Below are 25,478 nucleotides of genomic sequence, written 5' to 3'. Positions count from 1 at the left end.
CAGTGCCCCTCTAAGGAGTTGGCAAGAAGCGCAGAATTGAGCCTCCATTTTACAGACCATAAAACTGAGGCTCACACAGAGAATTTAGTCCTAGCACAGAGTTTTCTTTTCCCACGCCTAGGCTACCGAGTACCAGGACGAACTTAACAGGCCCACAGCGTCCCTAGAAGAGCAGGCGTTCTCTCTGAGAACCACAAAGGTGGAGTGGAACCCCTTGATGTCGCCCTCCCCTCCGCAGAGACCTCCCCAGACAAAACAAACAAGCCCTTGGTCTGGCGAACTGCAGCGGGGAGCGGAAACCAAGGAAGATCAAAGACCCAGCGGTTACCCCCTTCCGGGCTGCACAGCTGGCAGCGCGCCCCGATCCCCGGCGGGCACCCACGGGCCCCGGGATGCGGGGACAGCAATTGGCTGGCAACTCGTGGCTTTCGGACACTTGTAGCCGCCGGGAGTTGGCTGGGTCCACAGCTGGCCGGAGGCGCAGTGGGGGCTTCTCCTGCACAACCAAATCAAAACGTCGAGAGTCGGAGGAGAAGGTGGGCGGGCACGGGGCGGGTAATAAGCGAACACTTTCTGCAAAAGTCCGATCGTGCAACGGAAGGGGCAACGCTGCGGGCGCTCCAAGCAGCGTCTCTTCTCCGACCTCAGTTTCATCACCTGTAAAGTGGAGCCGCTGAGTCCTCCTGTCCGCTGCCAGGAAAAATAGAGCGGAGGGAACGCACAGCCCCGTGAGCCAGAGGAGCGGTTATTGTAGAGCGGGCAGGACCCAACAGGGTGTCTGTTCCAATACTCCTCCTGGCCAGAGCTCCTCCGCCTCCCATCACGCCCCGCCAACCCCGGTCCCCAGTACCGGGTCCCCAGCCCCCGGCCCGGGTCAGAGACCGCAGCCTGGAGCGGGGGCGCTGTGACCAGCCCTGCAGCGCCTCTCCACGCCCCGCCCCCAGCCGGCCGGCCCCGCCCCCAGCCTTCTCCCTCCGCGGCCCGCCTCGCCTTTGATGCGCCGCGCCCGGCCAATGGGCGCGCGGGGAGGCGCAGGCTGCGGCGGCGGGCTAGGGGTTCGGCGCGCCCGGGCGTCAGTCCGGCCGCGGCGACGGCGGCAGGATCGTGTCGCGGCGACTCTTCACGATCCGCTCGGCTTCGGGGCTGTTTCAGGAGGAGGAGAGCGAGGCGCGGCGCGGCGAGCCGCAGGGCCCGCGGGCCGGGCGCATGGCTTAGGGACGCCCCCTCCCGCAGCGCCCCCAGCATGGGGAAACTTCACTCCAAGCCGGGTCAGTGTCCCCGCCCGCGTGCCGGCCCCCTGGTCCCCGCCGCCCTCGCCTCCGCGATTGCTAACTCTCTGCCTCTCCTTTCTTTCCGGCTCCCGCCGCCGCCGCGCGCGATGTGCCTGCAGCCGCCGTGTGCAAGCGCAGGGAGAGCCCGGAAGGTAGGGGCGCGCGGGGCACGGACCGGGGGGGATAGACTGGGAAGCACCGCGGACGGCGGCGGAATGGCCTAGCCCGCGGATCTTATTACCAGGGCCACCCCCACCCGCTACTCCAGTCACCAGTCCCACAAACCCTCTCCTTGGAGCAGACTTTGTGTCCCCTCCTCTGTCCATCCTACCCGCTCCCCGCTATCCTGTGCTCTCTCTTCTGACTCTCAACCCCTCCTGTTGCGGTACCCCGACCCCGCACTCACTGCACCCCCTTTTCAGGCTCCTAAGCCCCTTCTCCAAGAGCCTGCGCCCTCTCTTTCTGGCCCTCAGCCCCCTCTCCCGAGATCTCGGCTCCTGCGCCCCCACTCCCGACGCTCAGTTCCCCTCTTCCCCTCACCCCGTGTTCATCCCTCCCCTCCTCAGTCCTGGCCTCTGGCGCTCGCTCTTCTGATCCCCAGACGCGTCTTCCTGGGGTCCTGCTTCCCCCTTGGCTCCGCTCTCGATCCCCGCTCTTGGGGCTTCGCTGAACTCCCTTCTCCTGACTACCTGCGTCCTTCTCTCGGATTGTGCGCGGCTCCCAACACCCTCCGGGTCCCTGCTGCCTCTGCCTCGCCCGCGCTCTCTCTCCTCTCTCGGGTAACTTTCAGCCTAGGGGCCAGACTCAGGGGCTTCGTGTCGTCCCCACCTCAGGTGACAGCTTCGCTGCGAGCGCCGCCTGGGCTCGGAAAGGCATTGAGGAGTGGATCGGGAGGCAGCGCTGCCCGGGTGGCAGCTCCGGATCCCGACAGCTGCGGGCGGCTGGCACCGTTGGCAGAGGAACGCGGGTACGATCCCCACCTACGTCCCCTTCAACCTCAGAGATGCGTCTCCATACCTACCCCCCGACCCCCAACTTTTAGCACCCTCTCGGTGCAGCTTCTAAGTCCAGAAATCCCTTCTCAGCTGCCCCTGACCCACCAATATGACCCTGCACACCCCCTGCCTTGGGGAACCTTATTAGTGACACAGGTGGCAGTCTCCTGTTCGGTTGGGGGCAGAGGGCTGCCCGGGGGGAAATGTCCTAGGTGATGTGGTGGTGCAGGTCCAGTTGATGGGGAAGCTTGTCTGCGCTGGAAGGATCTGGGGGCCTGCTCTGACTTCTACCTTGTTTCTCTGGCCAGCATTCAAAGGTGGATTTGGAGTTGGGGCTAGGGAAGTGGGAAGGCATCTGGGGGTGTCTGGGTGGAAGGCAGGACTGTGCCGGCCTCCGAATGTGTTCCAAGTGTGTGACATTCATCAGTACCATCTGCCCTGCAGCCCCAGTAGAGCCGGCTGTGATCTGCTGGCGGGCAGAACTTGGTGGGTACTGAGATCTGGGAGACCCCTTGGCTTGGCCCACAAGGAGAGAGAGAGGGCCTCATTCTGCTGTAGCCTAGGCCTACCCATAGCCTTCCCCCAGTGGGTCCCTGAGGTTAGAGTTGTTCCTAGGGGAGCAGTAGATGTGACAGGGGAGTGAGTGAGTCCAGCCTCAGCTCCTGGCCTGGCACTGGTGTTCACAGATGTCCTATGGGCTCCAGAACTCTGCACAGGGCTTTCAGATGGTCTGCGTGGAACTCGAGCAAGCCAAGGATCAAAGGATGAATCAACTTTTTGATGTGACATTTAATTTTTTTTTTTTTTTAACTTAGAGGAGAACAGACTGAGTCTAAGGTCTGGTTAGTTCTTTGGTCTTGTCCATGGGCTGGGGAGGGGCCAGTGGACTTTTCAGATGTGTGTGTGTGTGTGTGTGTGTGTGTGTGTGTGTGTGTATTTGGTGGTGGGACCTGGACTGGGTGCAGCCAGTTGGAGGAGGTGAGCCTGTGGATAAAGTTGACTCTTGTGCACGTATGAAATAACCCCTGCATCTGGAAGAAGCTCCCATCTCTTCCTCCACTGCCACTGCTGAGCTGGGGGCCTTCTCTTCTCCATTTCTCTTCATCTGTTGGCTGAGTTAGAATTGGAGCTGCTGTCCCCTGGGAAAGGCCGAAACTTGGTGGGCGGGGGCACTGCAGTTGGGGCCCTTTAAAAACAGAACTACAAACTTCCCTTTCTTCCCCCACCATTTCTAGTTTTTGATCTCCTTATTTATTTAAAGCCCAATGAAAATGATCCGATTTAGCCATATGAACAAATGCATTTGCAGCTGAAGACAGAGGCCAACTGAGTGGATTTCCATTAATCAAGTTTTGGGTTTTTTCAGCCTGTTTATTTTTACAAAGTATTCCTGCAGAATGACATTTATTTGCAGTCCCCCCTGCTTTTTTTTTTTTTTCTTTCCTAAACTGCCAGGCAGCTTGCTCCATGCTTTAGGGGAAACTTGAAATACAGCGAGGGCTTACTTCAATTGACTTTTATCTTCAAAGCCATAACAAATGTTACCCGCATGTTTTTGGTAGGTCTCCTTGGCATCCAGTCCTGGAGGATGGGAGGGAGGAGGAAGGAAGGAGAGGAAAACAAAAGTCTGTCGTTTTTAATTAAATAGTAGTGTTCCCAGCAAGAGGAATGTGAGCCAGTAAAAGTTGCCATTGGGGGAAATGAGGGAGGGTAGGGAGGGGCCCCAGCTTAAGACTGTGGCTTTGGTAAAGTCACGGAATTTTGTTGCCTGGTTTCTTCCCCCAGCTGAGGACAGCATGGGATGGTGTTTGCCCCCTCCTTTCCCAGCCCCCTCTCTCAGAGAAATGCTGAGGGGTCATTAGTGTTTGTTCAAAGCACGTTTGAAGATGTGAGACACAGAGCCATCAGCATGACATATGTTGGGCGGTGGAGCGTGGGACCTGCCATCCAAGATATTAAGGGAAGGGAATCTCTGCTGCCTTGAGAGTTGTGCTTGGTGACTGGGACCTGGATGCCTGGGTTCCCACCACCGCTGGCCTGGCTCCTGAGCCTGCAGAGGTGGCGATGGCTCAGGGAGAAGTCAGGGTGAGCCCAGGGTGTGGGGCTGCACTGTGGAGGCCTGTGAGGTGATTTCACGTGGTACCTGGAGGAATATTTCTTATCTTAATAGTTACTTTTTTTTTACCAGAAAAAAATAAATAACTGGGACATAAAACCCTTGAATTCGCACATATTATTGCTTAGGAAGAAGCTAAGTGGAAAGAGATAGTCTAAAGTCAATTCTGAGAAAAATATTAAGTACAACTGGTCAGAATTGTGAATGAGAACGGAATGCCCCAAATTTGGGAAATGTTGAGATATTGAACAGGATAGCAGTAGGCAACCCTCGGTTCTGTTTAATTTCTGTGATTTCCAGTGGCACGGAAAGGGTGGCTCTAGGTTCTTCCATTATCTCATCAGGATGTAGGAGGGCGTGGGCTCCAAAGTGTGCTGAGTTCTAAGGGCTGGCAGAGGTCCCCTCACCAGCCCCAGACCTGTCCTGGGGTTGGCCTCTGTGTCCACTTGGTCACCCAGCCTTTCACCAAAATGGCGGGGGGCACATTCGTGGCTCATCCAACCAGCATTTTTACTGCAACAATAACTACTCTTTATTAAGCGCCTGTGTGTGTCAAGCACTTTGCTTACATTATCTTAATCCTCCTCATAACCCTGTAAAGTTGCCAGCCGGCTGGTGTGGACTCTGGTTTTCTCCCATTCTGGAGTACTTTCTAGGACAGTGGAAGCCATGTGTGGTAAAGTTCCACACCAGAACATCTGCCTGGAAGGGGTCGCACTTATTCATTCCTGAGAGGTGGCACCCTGGCCGGCTGCCGAGTACTTTGGGATGAGGCAGGTTGTGGGGCAGGCAGAAGCATGAGGGGCCCCTGCTTGCCCTCTTCCTCTCTGAGGGAGCCTGAGTAGCTTAGTAAATGTTTAAGTTGGGTCTGAGTTTCATGCAAGATCCTGGGATATGAGAGGGTGACCTCACCGGCAATTAACCCATGCCCGCCCTCCCAAATACAAAACTAAATGAGGTCAGTCTCGGCTACAATAGCTTGTCACCTTGTATAAGCCATTTTACCTTTGTCTACCTTACTTAGCTCATCTGCAAAATGGGTGTAATAACATGCTCATCCCTGGCAGGGTTCTGGCAGATAACTCTTCACTGAAAGTAGAACGTGGGGAGAAAGGTACTGGCAGGGTCCTGAGGCCCTGGGAGAGGTGGAGATGGGGGCCCATATTATGAAACCAGAGGCTCCCCCTCCCCCATACTCTGTAGCCTCACTTGGAGGGACACAGGCTAGGGCTTCTGCCCTTTCAGTGGGTACATGCTGAACTTCAAGGGAATATGAGCTTGGAAGAGAAAAATAATGAGAAATGTGAGCTGTACAAGTACTGCAGAAGATGACTGATATGTGAACAATTTGTATGCCAGACAACAATGTGCTAAACAATTAGAAATTAAAATAAGCATAATAATCTCAGAGATAAAGGGTGATATTAGAAACATGAAGCAGCAACAGGCAGTTACAAAAGAAAACCAACTGGAAATGTTGGCTCTGGAAAATATAATGGATGAAACTAGCAAGTTTAGTAGATGGATGGAGTAGCGTAATGGACGCAGACATGTTGATAGAACACTCAGAGAAGCAGAATCTGCGTGTCTGTGTACGCTCCTGCAGCGTGTGCACACGTGTGCACATATGAGTGTGTACAACTGGATTTAAGGCCATCCCCTCCCCCACCCCCCAGTTTGGTCCTTTTGTTCTTTTATGGCAGAGCCGCCTGAAGAAACAGGCTGAGAGCTTCGGTGCAGGCAAGTCTGCCTCTGGATCAAAGGTGGCTGCCAGGCAGTTTGGTAATTTGATTAGGGGGCACCTAGTGCATTTTGATGTTTGGGGAAGATTGGGAGGGTGCAGGCCCTGTTGGAGCCCGTGGGGATGTATGGAGCTGGGTGATGAGATTGGAGGCTGGCCCAGCTGCTGCCTGAGTGCCGGATTCCAGGGGAATTACCCTTGAATGATACCAGTTGGCACAATTAAAAGGCCCCATGTCTTCACCATATGGAAAGTGTTAGGCCTCCTTACGTGGTTTCAAAGCTATGTGCCGGGAGGTGGACTTGACATTTGAGGTAAAGCATAAATTAAATATTTGGTGTTTCAGAATTAAAAGATGATTTGCTTTGAGGCTAGTGGAGGCGTTTGGACCTCCTCTCACTGGCTTCTTTGAGTTCTCTGCGGAGGGTGCCCTCTGCTCCTGGCACCCAGGCCAGCTTCATAGCCCCACCTGGCAGCTTTCTGGACCCCTGGGGAATGGGAAGGAGAGCTGGGGCAAGCTGGAGCTGGGCAGAGTGCCAGGTGGGGCTTCTGGTTTCTGGTAGGTCTGGATCCCTCAGGAAGGTGGGAGGTGGGCAAGGGTGTCATTCTGGGTACGTTAATGCCTCTCTGTGATGGGGTCTCTGGTAGAGGTTTCGAGGAGTGCCTTATCCTCCCTTCGAAGCTTTTCTTCTTTGAGAAGGACACTGGTCCCCCGAGTCAGGCTGTGTGTGTGTTGTGTCCCTCGAACTCAGGAACAGACCCTCTACATTCATATCTTGTACAAACTGTCACAAACTCAGGGGGAAGCTAAACCAGGAGACAACCTTGGCATGTCCCACAAGCTCCTAGCCTTGGGGAATGTTCCATACCCTCACCCAGTGGGAGTGTCAGAAGTGAGGAGAGAAGGTGGGTGATACACAGACAGAGTGAATTCCTCCTCATAACAGGAAGCTTGGGCCCCTGGGCTCAGGGGCCAGACTGTCCCTTTGAGGGCTTAAAGCAGCAAGGCTGAGCTGTCAGCAATGGAAGAATCACTTTCTGAGGAGTCCGTCTTCCTTGTGGCAGCCCTGGGGCACATGGTGGGCTCTCATGATATATTTGCTGAATGAATGAATGAATGAACGAATGGAGATAGATTAAGTCACCATCCCTGCCTCTTCCTCCCCCAGGTTCTCTTCCCCAGCCAGGTGGAGCTGGAAGTAGGAATAAAGGGAAGAGTGGAATTAGGCCTTTTCTTTCAGACACTCAGCTATTAATTAATTATGATCAATAATGAATTGTTATTAATTATGGATTCCCTAGCTGTGCCGGGCGTTGGGGCTACAGTGGCAAATCACAGAGCTGTGGTGCCTGTCCTCCTGTAGCTTCCAGTCTAATAAAGGAGACAAAGAATAAGCATGGCCACAGGCACACTGGCAGACAGTAACACTCATGAGAAGCTGAGGCAGTGAGGAAGAAAGTGTGGGAAGAGGGGATGGGTTTGTGCAGTGGGAGCTGGGGGAGACGCCTTGCTCACTAGTGTCCATGGACAATGCGTGGTGCTTGGGTTGGGCCCTTGAGAAGGGACTGTGGGCTCCAAGTGGCTCTGCAGCCTGTAGGGTCTGGAACTCTCTCTGGTGCTCATTCTTTCTGCAAAGCCCCCCATGTTAGTGGCTCTTGGCACGTCGTGTGAGCTACCTTCCCCTCTGGACAGGTGGGTGGGGCGGGGCCAGGCGGGCAGCCACCAGCGCACTCTGTAGAGCTGATTCGCATGCAGCATCCTGCACAGGGACTTGGGGCATTACTCCAGCTGTTTGGGTGGAGGGGCGGCCCCTGCTGCCCTGCGGGGGAGGAGGGTCAGAAGCCCAGCCATGGTGGGATTGGCAGAGGGAGGCACCCCAAGAGCCAGGGGGCAAGAGGCAGTGACAAGCCAATCCCAGAGAGAGCCCATCCTGCCCCAGAACTGCTGTGAGCCTGTGCCTGAGGGAGGAGGGTCTCCTGCCTCAGTTTACCAGATGTGTCTGAGGAAGGGGCATGCAGCCTGACTCTCTGGGCAAGAGGCAGGGGCCCACGAAGAGATCTGCAGGCACGGGGGAGTCAGGGACCCCTCAGTCCTCCTTGCTCGGGGGGTTCTCGCAGCCTCACTCACTGGCTGTAGGTTCACAACTTTGGAATTTTTAGGTCGCTCGTTGGATTCCAAAGCAGGCACTTCCGGCTGCCTCCCTGACTTACCGCTCTCTTTTCTACTCACGCATGTTCTTTTTGTGGCTCTTGTCTCTCACAGACATTCTTTCTCTTCCTCTCGCTCTCTCTCCCCCATCCCTTCCCCACCCCCTCCCAGAGGAAGGAAAAAATTCAGACTCTCACAAACAAAATATCTGCCATTCCATCCGAGGGAGAACTGAGGCAGAAGCCCAGAATATCCTGGAAGAAACGCCAGAGAGAGCTGAAGGCCTCAGTTGTTTAATCTGGAAGGCAGTCTTTGATGTCACCGTGCTCCGTTTATCCTGGGAAGCTGCCTGCTTCTTTATGGCTGGCTTCAGACTCTGTGCATGAAAAATGGCCGAGTCCCTTCACGAGCTGGAGGGAAAGCCTGATCCCTCCCCAGAGGGCAGGCCTGGTGATGCTGCCGCTCCTGCCAAGCCCAGGTGGGCTGGAGAACCTTTTCCAAACAAGCATTTCCAGAGACATAAGTAATTCTTTGATAACTTCCCGGGAAAGCAGAGGAGGCTCTTTATCCATGTGGGTACCCGTCACGGGGCTTCGCGAGGGAAGCCTCAGGTCCCTCCACTGAAGTCATCCTTAGCCCCAGAAGGGCGGCACACAGGAGCTCTCACCAGACGGCTCTGCCCTCCGGGGTGCGTCCTGGATGTGTGTTTGTTTAGAGGGCTCCGAGGAATTGCTCTGGGCTTCACTTTCCTTACTCGTTGAGCCATGTGGGCTGCGGTTTGTGTGTGGCTGACGCCTTTCAGAGGATCCCAGGGTAGTGGGTGGGCTTCACAGTGGTGTGGCATCAGCTGAAGGATCCCCCCCCACCCCTTCTCTGGGCCTCGGATCTTCTGGCTGAGAAGTAGGATAAAATCATTTATTATAACTTAGGAACTATGTATTAAATGCATTCTATTCAAGTCATTCATGCATCTGTGCAGTAGAAATTGAGTACTTACTTTAGGCCAGGTATACATTTGCTCTGTCAGTAGAGCATGGTCCTGGTTTTCATGGACCTTACGCTCTAGTAGGAAAAGATAAGTATTTTTAAAAACACATTACACAACCTAAGCTGTGATTTATGCCTCAAAGGAGAAGTGCTGGGTGCTTTGAGAACATTTAATAGGAATCAGACCTAATCTGGGTGGCTGTTCATTCTGCAGATATTTGAGCATGGGTAGGATGTTGTAGAAACTACGAGGAATAGAACATAGTTCCTGCCTCATAGAACTTGGAGTTTAGTGGAACTAAACTTTCATCTTTGCCTCTCATCTATTTTTCTTATCTTATTGCATTGGTTAGAATCTCCTCAACTGATTAATAACTATTAAGTATGATGTTCATTGTTTATCTAGTTAAGAAAGCTTTCTTCATCTCCTGGATTGCTAGGATTTTTAAAACCAGGAATAATTATTGAATTTTATCAAATGCTGTTGGGGTGTTGATGGAGCTGGTGATTCTTTGCTAATATAATGTATGATTTGTATGCATGATTTACATAACTAGATTTCCTAGTGTTCAACTTTCTTTGCACTCCTAAATTAAATCCCTCTTTGCCATGATAGACTGCTGCTTTAAATGTTGCTGTATTTGATTGGCTAATATTTTACTTTGCCTTGATATTCGTGTTTGATTGGCTCATGGTTTGGGAAGGTAGCTCTTGAATAATGAAGACAATGTTCAGGGAATGTTAAGAGGATGCTCTGGAGGTTCTAGAGCAGGAAGTACCAACTGGTCCAGGGTCAGAGGTAGTCTCAGAGGAGCTGTGATTTAAGGCCAAAGGTGCATGGGGGCGGTGGGTGGTGAGCAAGGCAAGGGGAGAGGACATGTAACAGCCATGAGTGTTTGCCGGACCGACCGGCCACATGTGAGAAAGCCCTGTAGAGAGGAGGGTGGTTCATTTGAGGTGCTGGTTGAAGTTCAGTTGGCTGAAGAGAGGTCACAGCCTGGACCTGGGGGCCTTCTCAGCCATGTTATGGAGCGTGGTCTTTGTCCAGAGGGGAGACAAGTGTGTGAAGGGCCTGTGTGAGGGGCCAGCAGGAAAGAGGTGAGCCCTGTGATCTGGGGGGAGAAGGAATGTGGGGTTGGGCTGTCCCTTGTAAAAATACTTTGGAGGATAAAGAGGAATCAAGTGACTATATTCTGTGGGCTCAGTGAGAGATTCTGGAAGGTCTGCATTGGTCCAGGCACAGTGCTTGGTTCTCGAGTGTCACCCAGGGGACTCTTGAGAAGGCCATAAGCAGGTGAAGGACCAGGAGAAGTAGATTAGGACATCAGGCGGTGTAGGGTGGTGCTTAAAGAACGAGAACTTTGGAGCCCGGTGTCTTGGGTTCAGATCCTGCTGCACCATTTTCTAACTGTGTGACCTTGGGCATAATGTCAAACCTCTGTCAGCCAGGGGTCTAGTGGGAAACAGATGCACTCCAGAGAGTTTAAATGAAACTAGCTTCCAGAGGTATGGGCAGGGTTCAGGGATACTTTATGGGGCGTTGAGGTACCCAGGGACTGATGGTCCTTGGCAACAGTGGGAAGGTGTTACCACCCCTAGGGCAGAAAGGGCCAGGGGAGGAAATGTTGGATATTTTGGATTGGATCCCTGTAGGAACCACAGCTGACGATGGGTGGAGACCAGGCAGAAGCTATAAAGATGGAGGATTAACCACAGTCAGAGACATGGTACAGAAGTAGTGAGGGAGTGGAGAAGAAATACCCTAACTCCCATCTCCTCGCATCCTCCCGTTTCCTGCCGGGGCTTCGCATTGGCTGAATTCGGAAGCCAGAGGCCAGAAAGCTCCAGTGAATTGGTCCACGGGGTCAGCTTCCTGAAGGCACAGGGCAGTACAGAGAGGGTGGGGAATGGATGGGGTGGGGATGGCAATAGAATAATCAACTCTGCTTGTGTTTCCTCATCTGTAAAGCTGGGATGATAATAGTACCTGCATCATAGGGCAGTTGTGAGGACTCAAATTGTAAAACAGTTGTAATGTCAGGCGCACCGTAAGTGCTCAACACAAGTTCGCTCTTACAGTTATAAGACCAGGAAGAGACACAGGGTTATGGAGATTCGGGGGGGTGTTTCTGAAGGAGGTGGCATGTCAGTATGGCTCTAAGGATGGTAAGACTGGGACCAGGGGTCAGAATCTAAAGGCCAGAGAAGTCATATTCATGAACGCAGCAGGCTGGGAGGGAGACACCTGGGAGGTGGGGGGACTAAGGTGCCCTGGGGAGCACATGTCCTGAGTCAAGAGAACAGTGTCCCTCGGCCCCAGCCAATTGTTGTCATGTGGGAATGTGGCCCTGGTATTGCCACATCTTCTGATCGTTAAGAGAATCCAGCCATCTGGATTTTTATGTGAAATTTTTCTAATTTAAAAAATTATCATCAACTACATAAAAATTTTCAAAAACACTTTTTTGGGTGGACCCAGATAGCTGGATTTGGCCTGGCTTGTGATTGTTGATTTAGACCTACAAGATTTTGGTGGGGTATGAATATGTTAGTGATAATAGTATATACAAGGGAATATTAAAAGTGCCTAATGCTTTACGTGCATTCTTTACATGTATTATTCCCCTGTGTACAGATGAGGAGACCAGCTCAGCAAGTTAAGTCCTGAGCCCAGCCAAGGGAGAGCGGATTCAGGCTGCCTCCAAGGCAGAGGGTACAGACCAAGCCAAGGCTGGGTGCTGGGGAGTCATGGATAATATGTTTCAGTTGCGGGGGAACAGGATGGGAGGGCAGGTGGGGTAAGTACAGTATAGATGTGGTTTGGGCCACTTTATACTGAGGCCCAGCGTGTGCATGTAGTAGGTGTCAGGAGTGTGTTTAGAGCTTTCAGAATCAGACTTCTTGGGTCCAATTTGCAGCTGCACCTCTCCCCAGCCGAGTGGCCTTGGGCCATGTGACGGCTCATTGCTGATCCTCAGCTTTCACATCTGGTGGAATGGGTAGTCATGGTTCCTTCCTCATGGAGTTGTTCAAGGATTGAAATGAGTTCACGCTGGCAAACCAGGGAGAATAAAGCAAACGTCACCCCTCCTCTTGCAGCTTTCTCGTGTGGTTAGCTGATGATCACCCAGATGTGCGCTAAATGTGATGAAGGGAAAGAACAGGGCGTGGTGAGAGAGAATGAGGAGAGTTCTACTTTGCACTGGGGAGTTAAGTTGTTGAGACCCAAAGGATAAATAGCCAGGTGATGAAAGGTTTAGTAAAAACATCTCAAAGGGTTTGGGAAGTGCAAAGGCCAGGAGGCACGACTGGCAAATAGAGAGTCTTCAACCCACTTCTGGGTGTCTGGCTTAGGACAGAATCCAGTCCCTGAGATGTTCAGGCAGAAATACGCGGTCCAGCACCGGGGGTGGGTAGCTCTTGGGGGTTGCGGGACGTGATGCTATATGTTGCAACCTGTTTTGGTTCTTTGTCCACCTGCTGCAAATCTTCTTCCACAGTTTTATTTTTATCGATGTCCGATCACTCCAGCGTCTCTCCTTTCTGGCTGGGTGGGAGGTTGGGGAGAGCCTCCTAGTCCTACGAAGTAGTGTCAGCTGGGAGCTGATTGGCTGGTCTGCCACGTGCTGCCCAAGCCCCTGGACTTGAGCTTGAGTACAGAGCTGGGGCCCTGGAGAGGGTAGGGCAGAGCATAAAAGTCCCTGTCAGCAGGATGGGCCTGGCCACCCTCAGGCTACAGGTGAGGCTGGGGAAGACCAGGACCTCCCTAATGGGCTCAGGCCCAGGGTGTATCTCTAACTGCAGAAGTCTGCGCAGGCTGGTGGGCCCCTCTCGTGGAGGCTTTGGCTGACGGCGGCTCCACTGTGTAGGTTTGGGGGTGCTACCTTGGGGTACTGAGGCCACTCCAGGCCTGGCTTCCAGAGGTAACCTTGTTACAGGGCAGTTTTTGACCTTGACCTTGTTTTACCCTTCTTTCCCCTAGGGATCTAGATAGACTTCAAAAGCAAAAAGATGATGTCAGAAAACTACTACAAACCAGGAACGAGGTTGCCTTTTCAGTGCATGGTGGGAGCACTTATCTTGCTCCCCTGCCCTGGAAATCCCAAGGAGCCCACTGCCCCGGTCAGTCTTGGGTATGTGCCTCCTTTCTCAGTGTTCTGTGGCGGCAGCCTCAGTGTGACTATTAAGTGCCTGTGTATGCTGAGCCCTGTGCTGAACCATAGGTGCAGCATTAAGTATCTGCTATATGTCAGGCCCTGGGCCAAGAGCTGTCCCTACCACTCAGTTCTCACAACACCATTATGAGGCAGGTACTATTATTATCCCCATTTTACTGCTGGGGAAACCGAGGCTTTTTAAAAATTTATTTATTTATTTATTTATTTTTGGCTGCGTTGGGTCTTCGTTGTGGTGCACGGGCTTTCTCTAGTTGTGGCGAGCAGGGGCTACTCTTCATTGAGGTGCGTGGGCTTCTCATTGCGGTGGCTCCTCATCGCAGAGCATGGGCTCTAGGCACATGGACTTCAGTAGTTGTGGCTCGCGGGCTCAGTAGTTATGGCTTGTGGGCTCTAGAGCGCAGGCTCAGTAGTTGTGGCACATGGGCTTAGTTGCTCCGCGGCATGTGGGATCTTCCCAGACCAGGGATCGAACCCATGTCCCCTGCACTGGCAGACGGATTCTTAACCACTGGGCCACCAGGGAAGTCCTGGAAACTGAGGTTTTTAAAGAAATCTACCATCTTGCCCAAAGTCACTTGACTTGGAAGTGGAATCTTGCTCTAGGAAGATTCAAATTCAGATCAGTCTGATTTTAGAGCTATCTTAAATCATTATAGGTGAGTTTTTTTTTCCCTTAAACTGTACGTTATAACCCCATTCATGGCTCATGAAATCCGTGTAGTGACCAGCATTAAAAAAAATGAAATAGACAAAAATAAAAATGTAAGAGAATAACCTATATAGTAATAGTAAATATTGCTTTGTGTAACTTTCTGTTTAGTTTATAGGTGTGGATAGCCATGTCTATAGATGATTGATAGATAGATATGGACATTTAGACATAGGTATCCATACTGATAAATAGATAGATGTATTTATAGATAGATATGTGTATATCTAAATGCACATCTATACCCAAACCCATATATACAGAGGCCCATTATAAAACATAATTCTTATTGTGGGTCACTATCAAAGTGTTAGAAAACACTGGTGTTTGGTCACTGGTCTAGACTCTGAGTCTGAATACCTGGTTTCAGGATCTAGCTCTGCTTCTCACTAGCTGTGTGACCTTGGGTAAGTTCCCTAACCTCTCTGTGCCAAAGTTTTCTTTCTTGGCTTCAGAGCCTTTTGATTTGTTGACTTTTTGGCCAGAACAGATTCTCCCAGGATTGCCATGGTTGCTGTCTTGTTCATCAACTCCATTTGCTTAGGGCATGAAGAGGGCTCTTGGGGCCCCCCATGTCCTCTCACTTTAGAAAGCAGCCTCTGAACATGACAAGCAGCAGCTGCACCCTGGCAACTAAATCTTTCTGGACAGAACATTGTTTTGGGAATCCTGAGCCTGGGGGTGGCTGCAGCTTAGCTATTAGGTTTCTATTGTGATCTCTCCTGGCCTTTGCTTCCTCCTCTCAGAATGTAGTAAAGAAAAGGTGGATGTCTAGGTTATCTTTTGCTGTGTGACAAATTATTCCAAAACTCACTGACTTGATATTTTATGATCTGCTTAAGATTATGCAATTTGAGCAGGGCTTGGCAGGGGCAACTTATCTCCAGCTCCATGTGCATAGTTGGGTTGGCTCAAACAGCGAGGAGGGGCCACCTGCCACAGATCCACTTGGCTTACATGTCTGGGGCCTCAGTTCTCTTCCAGGTGTCCTCATCACTGGTTAGCTTGGGCTTCCTCGTAGTATGGCGATCTCAGGGTAATCAGACTTCTTACACTGTGGCTGGCTTCCCAAGAGTGCAAAAGTGAAAACTGCCAGGTTCTTTAGGTTTAGGCCTGGAATTGGCAGTGCCACATTCTCTTTGTTAAAGCAAGTCACAGGTCCAGCCCCGGTTTAGGGGAAGAGATTACACAGGGGCATACATACTGGGAGGTGTGATTGATTGGGGGCCATCAAAGTAGTGTACCAGAGAGGATGTGGTCTCCCTGAGAGAAGTGGCTGAGAGACTGAGTAAGGAAAAGGACTGAAAGGTGTCCACTGGATTTAGGGTCCTGGTGGTCACAGTCCAGTTTGACAGGAGCTGTCGTGGTGGAATGGCAGCCGAGGTGAGATTGGCATGGGTCCTGAAGGGACTGGGGAACACTAACATGGGAGCAGATGCACATACTTGTAAGAACATCCATGGCTACATTATTTGGAAGAAGGAAAATTTGTAACAACTCAAATATTCATCACCAGGAGACAGGCTAATAAACAGTGGTGTAGCCACTCCATGGATCTCTCTGCAACTGGTAAAACCAGGTTGAGTGAGGGCCACAGGCTGATAGGAAGGAGGCCCTGAGATGCTGTTGAATGAGCAAAGCAAGAGCAGAACATCAGTATAATGTGGCCCCGTTTTCTGCACTATACAAAGGTCTGTTCAGGCCTATGTCTCTATATATTTGCAGGTGCACATGGAAAGATCTGGAAAAATACACTGTCAAAGTCTGTTTCCCTGAGGAGTGAAGTGGTGGGAGGTGGTAAGGAGAGAAGGAATTTCACTTTTCACATTATATATTTCTACATTGTTTGACTTTTTTTTTCTCAGAGAGCGTGTACTACTTTTGTATTTTTCAAAGAGCCAATACATTTTATTTTTATTTTTATTTTTTTAACATCTTTGTTGGAGTATAATTGCTTTACATTGTTGTGTTCGTTGCTGCTGTATAACAAAGTGAGTCACCTATACGTCTCGGGACAAGCTTTTGTGGAAGGGGTGGAGAGAGAAGCCGGTAGCTGGAAGGGGACGTGGGGCTGGGATGGACTCAGGGTACGGCCGGAGGACCACCTACATCTGAAGTTCTGAGTGCTGTTTAAAATGCTGAGACCTAGAGGCCCCTCCCGCCGCAAGCCCTCTGAATCAGAGCCTCTCTGTGTTGGGCGACTGGACCCTGTAGGAAAGGTGTTGGTGGGAGGGAGCTGGAGGGGTTAGGGCGGAGGGAGGGAGGGTGCTCCCCATCTGTAGAAGGGTGGGGATCGAGTGTGTGGCCCAGAGGAGAAGCCGGCACAGTTCCTGACTCATGACATGCTCTCAGTCAGTGATTCTGTCTCCCGTGCAGTTCCCTATGGCTGTGGATCCTTACCCCCTATAAGTGGATTTAGAACTTTGCTGACATTTATTGATACCTGGCCTCTTTTTCAAGACCGGCCAGGCCCCTCCTTTTATAACTGGAAGGGGGGAGATGTTAAAGGGATATTTAGTTTAGTGATAGAACTTTCTGTGATGATGGAAATGCTCTATGTCTGCACTGTCCAATATGGGAACCATTAACCACCTGTGGCTACTGAGTGCTCTGAATGTAGCTACTGGGACTGAGGAGTTGAATTTTAAGTATATTGTATTTGAGTTAATTTAAATGTAAATTTAAATAGCCACGTGGGGCTAGTGGCTTCTGCCTGGATAGCACAGCTCTGGACCAGTGGAGGAGATGCAGCACTGCCGTGCATCATCAGGCTAACCCCCATGCCGAGGCGGGTGGGAGGGGCTGTTTGCAGCAGGTGATGGTGGAAGGCGAGCTCTGCCCCCAGGAGGCACTGGTGAAACCCTCCCTGGGGCCTCTCCAGACCCTGCTCCTGGGAGGCACAGCTTCCCTTGAGCTTGGAGGGAGGAGGCCCAGGCTGGCCACTGCTGTGGTCAGTGATGGGAAGGATGGTGGGTCTCCCAGGTAGGTGGATTGGTGCACCTTCTCCTGGTGTCATAAATTGGGGCCTTCTTAGCCTTCTCAACCTTGGAGGGCCTGCTTGGCATCTGCTTCTGGGGTTCGTGGGTGAGGACTTGTCCCCTTGGCTCTGGTCTGAGGAGCTGGAAGGCAGAACCCGTTCATGGGGCTGGGGCTCAGCATTGAGTGGGACCAGCTTTTCCCCAGGAGTCAGAGGCAGCATTCATCTCAAGCTTTATGGTTGGCAAAGCCTTACTCGCAGTGATTTGTCAGGGATTTACTATTTGCAGAAACCTGGCCAGGGTTAATACTATGGTATTAATACTATGGGGAAACTGAGACCAGACTGCAGAGTCCATGGGGCAGGCTCTGTGTGTCTCACTGCTGCGTCCTCAGGGCCTTTTGCACTGCTTGGCACGTGGTGGGTGCTCAAGGAACATTTGCCTGGTGGATGAGGCTCAGGGAGGCCTAGCAGCTTGGCCAGAGGGCACATAGCCTCTGGAGGTCCTGTCCCTCCAAATTCCACCTCCTTTTGGCCTTTGATGAGAGCCTCCACTTGCATCTCCCCTGCCTTTCAGAAAGGGGCCTCGCCAGTTTTCTTCTGGTAAATGAAATCATGCACACGGTGAAAAACAAAAGGAAAAGAAAATTCAAAACAGTACTAAAGGGTATGTGATAAAAAGGAAGCCTTCTTCCCACCTCTGCCAATACCATTGGTCTCCCAGCACCCCTCTCCCAAGGCATCTGCTTTTTCTGGTCCCTGGAGGTGCTTCTAGCCGTGCTCTGTGAGTATGGGCCCTTATCTCTGCACAGACAGTAAGCAGTCCTCTTGGCCAATAAGACTGGGAAGCATTGGTATTTGTAGGTTAATTGAAAAATTCATTTAAGGTGGGGAGGCATAAAAAAGTGATAGAGACTTTCTTTCCTTTTAACCTAAGTTGCCTGTTATAATCTCGTTCTGTACCTTGCCTTTTTCACTTAACAGTGTATCTTGGAAATCATTCCATATCAGTGCATATAATCTAATTGCCCGTCAATCTTATTGCTCTTCATGGCTCTCAAGGCCTTCCATTGTAGGGATGGACCATACTTCATTGCACTGATTCCCTGTTGTTGGGCATCTAGGTTGTTTATGGGCTTGTGCCTATAGTCTAAAGTAGACTATTAGATCAATGTGGTGCATTTCTGCAGCTGTGCTTCTGCACACACCCCTGCTGCCCCAGCACACACACTGCACACCCGATGTGAGCTCCAGGCATGGTTCTACTTCTTTTCTGGCGAAGCCAGAGTTTCTCCCGCAGGCCAGGGTCTTCAAAATCCAGGAGGGCAGCGGCTTCACGGGGGTTTGTGGTTAAGTAAGTGTGACCTTTCTCTGTGTGGATGAGTCAGAATCCTTTGGTTTTTAAGCCCATCTCAGCTGTTTCGTACAGCCGCACATTATTGGCCTGTGTAAAGGGGAAGTTGGGAGGGTGAATTGAATTCAGGGACAGCTGGGTCCCAGCTCCAACTCTGCCCTCAGCTCTGGTTTCTTTTGGGTCGGCTTCATTCTTGGGCAGACTCTCCCCAGGTAGTGGCAGTTCGGCTCCCAGCGGTCTGGGCTTCCATCTCCAACTAGAAGAGAGAGTTTCAGCCAAAGCTTAGTCTGGCTCCCATTGTTTTGACTTGAGTCACATGTACATCCCAGAACCAAACCCTCTGCCTCTGCTGGTTCTGGGTCATGTGGCTACCCTCGAGTGGGGGCTGGGATCAACTCCCCCAAACCTCAAGGGCTGGGAGTGCGGGGGTGGTTCCCTAAAGAAAAACCACCTGTGAGGAAAAGGCTGCAGAATGCACACTGGGTGGACAGAAGCAACATCTGTGCATTGTATAAGACTCACCGACCGCAGCTCCAGTCAGCAGCTGGCAAGCGTGGGTGGGAACGAGGCAGTCTGACAATTAATTAGCTGACTGTCCGGGGAGAACCACTCCTCGCCATTGGATCTTGAAAGAGCCTGGGTGATTTGCTGCCACCTCCGTGCAGCCCACATGGGTCACAGCTTTCCTTTCAAGCTCCTAGCCTCTCCATTATGATCATAGGTGATTCTTAACCCTTAGGGGGTAGATAATAAGACCCTTTTGGGAATCTGCTGTATTGGATGGTGTCTTTCTCCTCAAATAAGTGCTCTTACACCTTTACCCCCAGTTTCAGGGCCCCCAGGTTAAGAACCTCTGCCTCAGTTTGTATGGATATTTTTAAAACCTCATTATTTAACTTTTTTTTTCCTATATGGGTCTTATCTACTCCAGGGGGCACAGAGCTTTGGACCTGGTCTTCAGATCGGGGTTTGTACTGAACTGTATTCACTGTGGGCTTTAATTTTTTTACCTGTAAAATGAAGGAAAAAAGTATCCATCTCTTGGAGTCATTTCAAGGATTAAGTGAAACAACTTATGTTGTGATTTAAGGCTTAGCATGCAGTAAGCACTCAGTAAACATACTCAGTAGTCCGATAAGGCCTCTGGAGCTGCTGATACGTTCTGGAAGATTCCCAGTGAACCTACGCCATCTCTCTGAGGCCCATGACAGTCTCTGGAAGGGGCTTGGTTGCTGTTTGATGGATGAAGAGGTTCAGAGAGATCATCTTTGTTCACTCAAGAGTTCCCTGGAGTGATTGTTTGCCATTTCCAGGTGGGCAAACTAAGGCCAAGGAGGTTTCAGTGACTTATCCAGGCGTCTCGGGGTTAGTTTGGGTTAGTAGTGAGCACTTTTACACCCTGATCTTAGGACACCCCTCACTTATTTTATAAACTGTGCCTCCTGCATGGCCATGGACAGGCCACAGGTGACAGCTCACCTGTGCATGATGCCTGCCTGCAGGAGTTCCCTGATCTCAGCAGCATCCTTTCCGGCCCCTGAGCCCCAGCCAGTGGCTCCTCTGCCCGCCTGGCTGGACACCAGGTCTCGGGTGGTGGGTATTGTTCTGTAGAAATGCAGACTGGTGCTTTGAGAGTATGAAGACACAAAGTCCCTGTGGTTAACAGCAAATTCATCACAGCATTAAGGAGGGAATGTCTGGGTAGACGTGACTTCATGAGCCTGTCATAAAGTCTGTCCCTGCCGTGTTTCACTCTCCAAGATTTTTGACTTTCAGAAAAGGAACCACAGATAGAGTTACCAAGTTTTACAGAAATATTTTTACTGGGCAGAAGATTGCTTTCTGGTGAGAGCCAGTTATTTCAGGAGACAAGCAAAGAGCCCTTTATTCTCACGTTCTGTGGGAGGAAAATATTATGCTAGGAAGCCCGCTTCTTGGACGGGCTGTTTGAGAGGCCGGGCTGCATTTCTGCAGTTGGGAGTGGGTGACATGAATGGTGTGGGTGCCTGGGGGGCTGCTGGGTGTGCCTCCCTGGGGATTGATTTGGGGCTCGTTGTATGGGCATAAGGGAGCCTAAGCTACAGAGCAGGGAAGGGAGGTGATCAGAACTGGGCTTTGACCTGGGAATGCATGGCAGAGAAAGGAAGAAACAGGGTTGTATGCCAGTGTGGGAGCCCCCCAGCTGGAGGGCAAGCCTGGGGTCAGCTGGCTATGCCATTTACCGGCTGTGTGACTCTGGGTCCTCACCCCTCTGAGCCTCCATTTCCATATGTAAATTGGGGATAACGAAGTTATCCACCACATGGGCTTGTGTGAGTGTTAAATGAGATCATCTATGTCAAGCACTTTCTCATTTACTCAATCTGTGATATCCAGTGGTGACTGTTAGAGGGAGGGGGATGGGCCTTCCTCCTCCACATTCCGGAACCAACTCATCCTGCAGCGCATCCTTTGCTGGTGCCTTGGAGTGCAGCAGGCATATTTCCTGGTCCCAAATGTGACTTCCGGTTGGATACTGTGGTGGGGGATTGGAAATCTGGGTCCCTCCAGCAAACTGGAGATTTATGAGCCTCATTCCTTGAGCTCTAGTCTGTACTTCAGCTCACAGAAGGGACTGTTTTCTCCTGGAAATTAGGGGAAAACAATATGGGCTTGATTGTATTCAAGGAGGATGGGTTTGACCTTTGTGGATTAAGAGTTTTTTTCCCGGGCTTCCCTGGTGGCGCAGTGGTTGAGAGTCCGCCTGCCGATGCAGGGGACACGGGTTCGTGCCCCGGTCCGGGAAGATCCCACATGCCGCGGAGTGGCTGGGCCCGTGAGCCATGGCTGCTGAGCCTGTGCGTCCGGAGCCTGTGCCCCGCAACGGGAGAGCACACAACAGGGAGAGGCCCGCGTACCTCAAAAAAAAACCCCAAAAAACAAAAAAAAAGACTTTGTTCCCCCCTCCCCCCATGACGTGGAAGAAGGATGCCTGCCAAGAGTTTTGTTTGTGTCTGGAGCAGCCATGTGTCTGATAAGGAGACGGCATCCTTGCCCTCTTCTTGCTTCTGAGCATAATCCCTTTTAAGTTGGGCAGTTGGAGAGGGTTGATTTATTTCGTTCTCTTCCTCACCTCCCTGTCGTTATTTAGAATGTGAGGGAGAGTTTATCTTGTTCTCCAGGAGATCTATCGTTTCAGCTTTGGGATGGTACCCAAGTTTATAGAATGGAGCCTGGTGCCCAGAGCCTTCTGGTAAATATTTTGGGAAGTGGGATTCCTCTGGCATTATAGCCCGTGAGTTGGGCAATGGGTGCTTTTCCACGACTCGAAGATTGAACTTGACCTCTTCTCATACAATGCCCTGCACATGGGCTACTTGGGGCTACTTGCTAAGGCATCTCAGCGCCCAGAATTCCTGCCTCTTAGGGGTTCTCTTGTGCTGTGCCTTCCGCCAGGAATCCATGCATCGCTTCTTCATTCCTTGCAAGTGCACGTGCCCCTTCTTTATCCTCAGAACCTGGCTTCCTTCTTCCTTCTCATGTAGCCTCCATCGTTCATTCATACCCCCCCAAAGCCTTCCCTCAAGGCTTCCCTCCTTGTTGCTAAAAGCCTTTCCATTGCTTTGCTGATGCCTCCTGTGTTCTGCCCTGGGTTGGCCAAGTCAGATAGGATGGCCCTGGACAAGATCCATGTTCTTTCAATCTGTTTCCTCATCAATAAAATGGGATGGTAATATCGACCCCCCCACACACCAGGATGAGTGGAAGGATGAAAAGATAACGAGTGGGAAGACTCAGGGCCTGGTGTGCAGTAGGGTTTGGTAACTATTTCGCTCCCCCTCTTAAATTATAAGCTGCTCGAGGGCAAATGCCAGTTCTTAGTCATCTTCCTATCTCCTTGAGAGCATCTTAGCCTGGTGTCTTGTTCATAGTGGGCCTAAGAACACAGTAAGTAGGACCCACTGGTTAGGAGTGGTGGTGACTCTCCAAAGGGTTCCTTGGTTGAGAAAGTCTCTCAGAGCATCATTTTCAAGGCTTTGGGGAAGATAAACAATATTGCTTTAGCTGAGGGGTTAGGGCATGGGGGTCACTGTCTGCTATGTGGCCACTAGCCTCACATGGCTGTTGAGCATTTGAAATAGGGCCGGGCTGGGTTGTAAATAGCCAGCAGATTTCAAAGGCTTTGTGTTAAATCAGAGAATGTAAATTTCTCCTTAATAATTTTTACATTGATAACAAAGAATGATGATATTTTGAAATGGCAAGATTTTTGATATTTTGGCCTAAATAACATTATTAAAATTAATTTCACCTGTTTCTTTCTCTCTCTCTCTTTTTTTTTTAATGTGGCTACTAGGAAATTTAAAATTACACATAGGGCTTGCATTCTATTCCTATTGGGCAGCACTGGTCTAGATTCTAGTCCATTCTCAATGGTGATGATATTGCCCCCAATATGTGTGTGTGTGTGTGTGTGTGTATACACACACACATACATACATGCAAATAGACAAAACAGTATACCTATGGTATACCCAAATTTCATGTTGGGGTGATTAGGAAAAAAAGCGTAAATAGGCTCAATATGGGGTAGGGGCAGATAATAAAGAATGAGAAGTGCTCCAGAGACAGCCAGACCTGATGCAGTTGCTGACTTTGCCACTTACTAGCTGTGTGACCTTGAGCAAGTTCCTTAACCTCTCTGTGCCCCGTTTCCTCATCCGTAAAATGGGAGGAGAAATGATACGTACCCCACAGAGCTGTTGTGTGGATTGAGAATGCCCGTGAAACACTTAGGACCTGACACACACAGAGCAGGCCATCAATAGGGCATTTATTGCCGTGGTTCATATTGATATGTAGTAAGCGAGCCCTCTGGAGGCAGAACGTAGTAGGACTTCCACTTCCAGAATTTATAGTGACCGTAATGTTTGTTAGCCTCGGTTTTTCCATCTGGAAGATGTGTCGCTGCTGGGGGGACTGTAACATCTGTGCAGCACTTCGTGCTGAGCGAGGAACATGGCTGCAGAGTATTTGAATGATGTGTTCCCCCTACTCCCAACCGTACCAGCACCGTGCCAGGCACTGAGGGATTTCACACCGAGGGCTGGTCACCGGTGGTCTTCTCCGGGCTCCCGGCAGACCCTTCTGGCTGTGAGGGTGTGCAGCTGTCAGGGCTGGGCCACGGCTATGCTGGGCAGCTCCTCCCTGGGGCTGCCTTCAAAGGGAGAGCTGGAAGGAAGGTGGAGGGGGGAGGAGGGGCTGCCCATTGACTGCCTGACACAGACAATTGGATTAAAGGTCCCTTTCAAGGCCTTGGAAATTGTCAGTGACACGGGCCCTGGCTTGGGGACTGCAGATGGCAGCCTTCCAATAACTAAACCAAGTTCCCTCTTCTGAGATCATGATTTGAGAGACACAGTTGCTGAGGCTCTGCCTTCTGTGGGAGGAGGTGATAGAGAGAGGCCAGTCAGCAAGGCAGCTAGGATGAGGATGACCAGCTGGCTGCATGGCTGGGAGGACCCAGGCTGTATGTACATGGCGGCTTTGGGGGTTGCACGGGGGCCTTGGGAGTTTCAGGTGGACTGAGACCTGGGTACCACTGCTTGGTACCTCCTCTCAATGTCACTCACACATCCAGACATAAGCTGTCTGAAACTACCCTCTTCATCTTCCTAGGGAACCTGTGAAGGTTACTAGGGACCTCCCTGGCTCAGTGACTGGCCCTCTGTTCACCTGTTGTTCAGGTCAGAACCTGGAGGTCATTCCCAACTCCTCCTCCCCTCCCTCAACTGAATAGCCAACAAGTGGACAACTTTTGTCAATTAACCAGTGCTTTTTCTTCCACCGTACATGTTATGTGGGGGTTGGAGGTTGGGTGTTGCAGGGTCATGTGCCCCACCCCCTTCCTTAGTGCTCTAGCAGGGCAGGGGCTCAGGGAGTCTGCAGTGGGACCGTGGAAACAAAGAAATCCTCTGTGCACAGCTAGCCCATCCCTAAAAATGGGTGCTCACCAGCCCCCCAGTTCCTCTTAACCAGCTTAGCGTCAGCATGGTGTTGGGGCCCAAGTGTGCCTCTGAGTCAGGCAGAGCTGGATCCAAAGCCAGTCTCTGCTGAGCCCAGAGGATGTGGAGGTTAGAAGGGGTGCTGACATGCCCATGCAGAAGAGGGTAGGAGAGTGGGCTCTGGAATTGCATGAGTTTGATTCTGGGACCTGTTACCTACTAGTTGTGTGACCTTAGGCAACTTTCCTAATCTTTCCTAATCCTCAGTTCCCCCACCTGTAAAATGGGACTACCAGTTCACCCTCCTTCTTGTGATTGGTGTATGAATTCAGCAAGGTCGTGAACCCCCGGGGTCTGGCATAGATGGTGCTCAGTAAAGCTGCTCTTATTATAACTACTAACTATTCCCTTCAAGATTTCTTATGAGGGAGAAGGAGATAGAAGAAGGAAAAGTCTTTCTGGAAGTTTTTTTCCCCTCTGGACAAATGTTTGTTATTTCCGTCCTTTCCGGAAAAGCCCCAGTCCTATCCTTCAGTACCACCCTATCCCTGTCCTGCCACTGTCCCCCTGCACCTTGTCTGGTCACCAGGTAACTCAGTTTCTCCAGCTGGAGGGTTGCTATGGAGACTTCCTTATGCTGAAATTGCCCTGTGGCAGGGTGGATGTCCCCAGTTTCCCCTCTCAGGCCTAGGGGCTATGGTCAAAGGTTAAGGGGACAAGGGAAGGCTCAGTTTGGAGACTGTGGACATCCATCCTCCCCTTGATCTGCTCTGCGGGGTGAAGGCGGATCATGGGGGGAAGAGCCAGCAAGTACTTTCTCGGGTCAGATCAGAATTCTGCCTGGTCTCTGCCCCGCTGGAGCTCCCCTCGGGGACTCTCATCTTGGCTCAGGTCTGGGAGAGGGTCCCGTCCTGACAGCCCTTTGGAATCTGAGACCCTTTGCAGATGTGCGGCTTCCTGGGGGGATTAACACCCTCTATGAGCACAGCCTCTGGGCCGTCTTGAGTTTTTCTGGCA

General features: G+C 51.2%; 1 protein-coding gene across 1 annotated transcript in view; it reads left to right on the top strand.

The window, feature by feature from the left end:
- Nucleotides 1-1,243: 1,243 nt before the first annotated feature.
- NKD1 (NKD inhibitor of WNT signaling pathway 1) overlaps nt 1,244-25,478 on the top strand; it is a gene marked incomplete at both ends in the record, with an annotated part of 85,511 nt that continues 61,276 nt past the window's right edge. Inside the window, 3 exons of the mRNA XM_079723435.1 lie at nt 1,244-1,268; nt 1,391-1,423; nt 2,105-2,238. Of these exons, the coding sequence (XP_079579561.1) occupies nt 1,244-1,268; nt 1,391-1,423; nt 2,105-2,238 (192 nt within the window). The remainder of the gene's footprint in view (nt 1,269-1,390; nt 1,424-2,104; nt 2,239-25,478) is intronic.

The sequence above is a fragment of the Hyperoodon ampullatus genome (assembly GCF_949752795.1).
Source record: "Hyperoodon ampullatus genome assembly, chromosome: 18".
Lineage (NCBI taxonomy): Eukaryota > Metazoa > Chordata > Mammalia > Artiodactyla > Ziphiidae > Hyperoodon > Hyperoodon ampullatus.
Note: the sequence above shows the minus strand (reverse complement) of the source record. Positions and strands in the feature narration are given on the sequence as shown.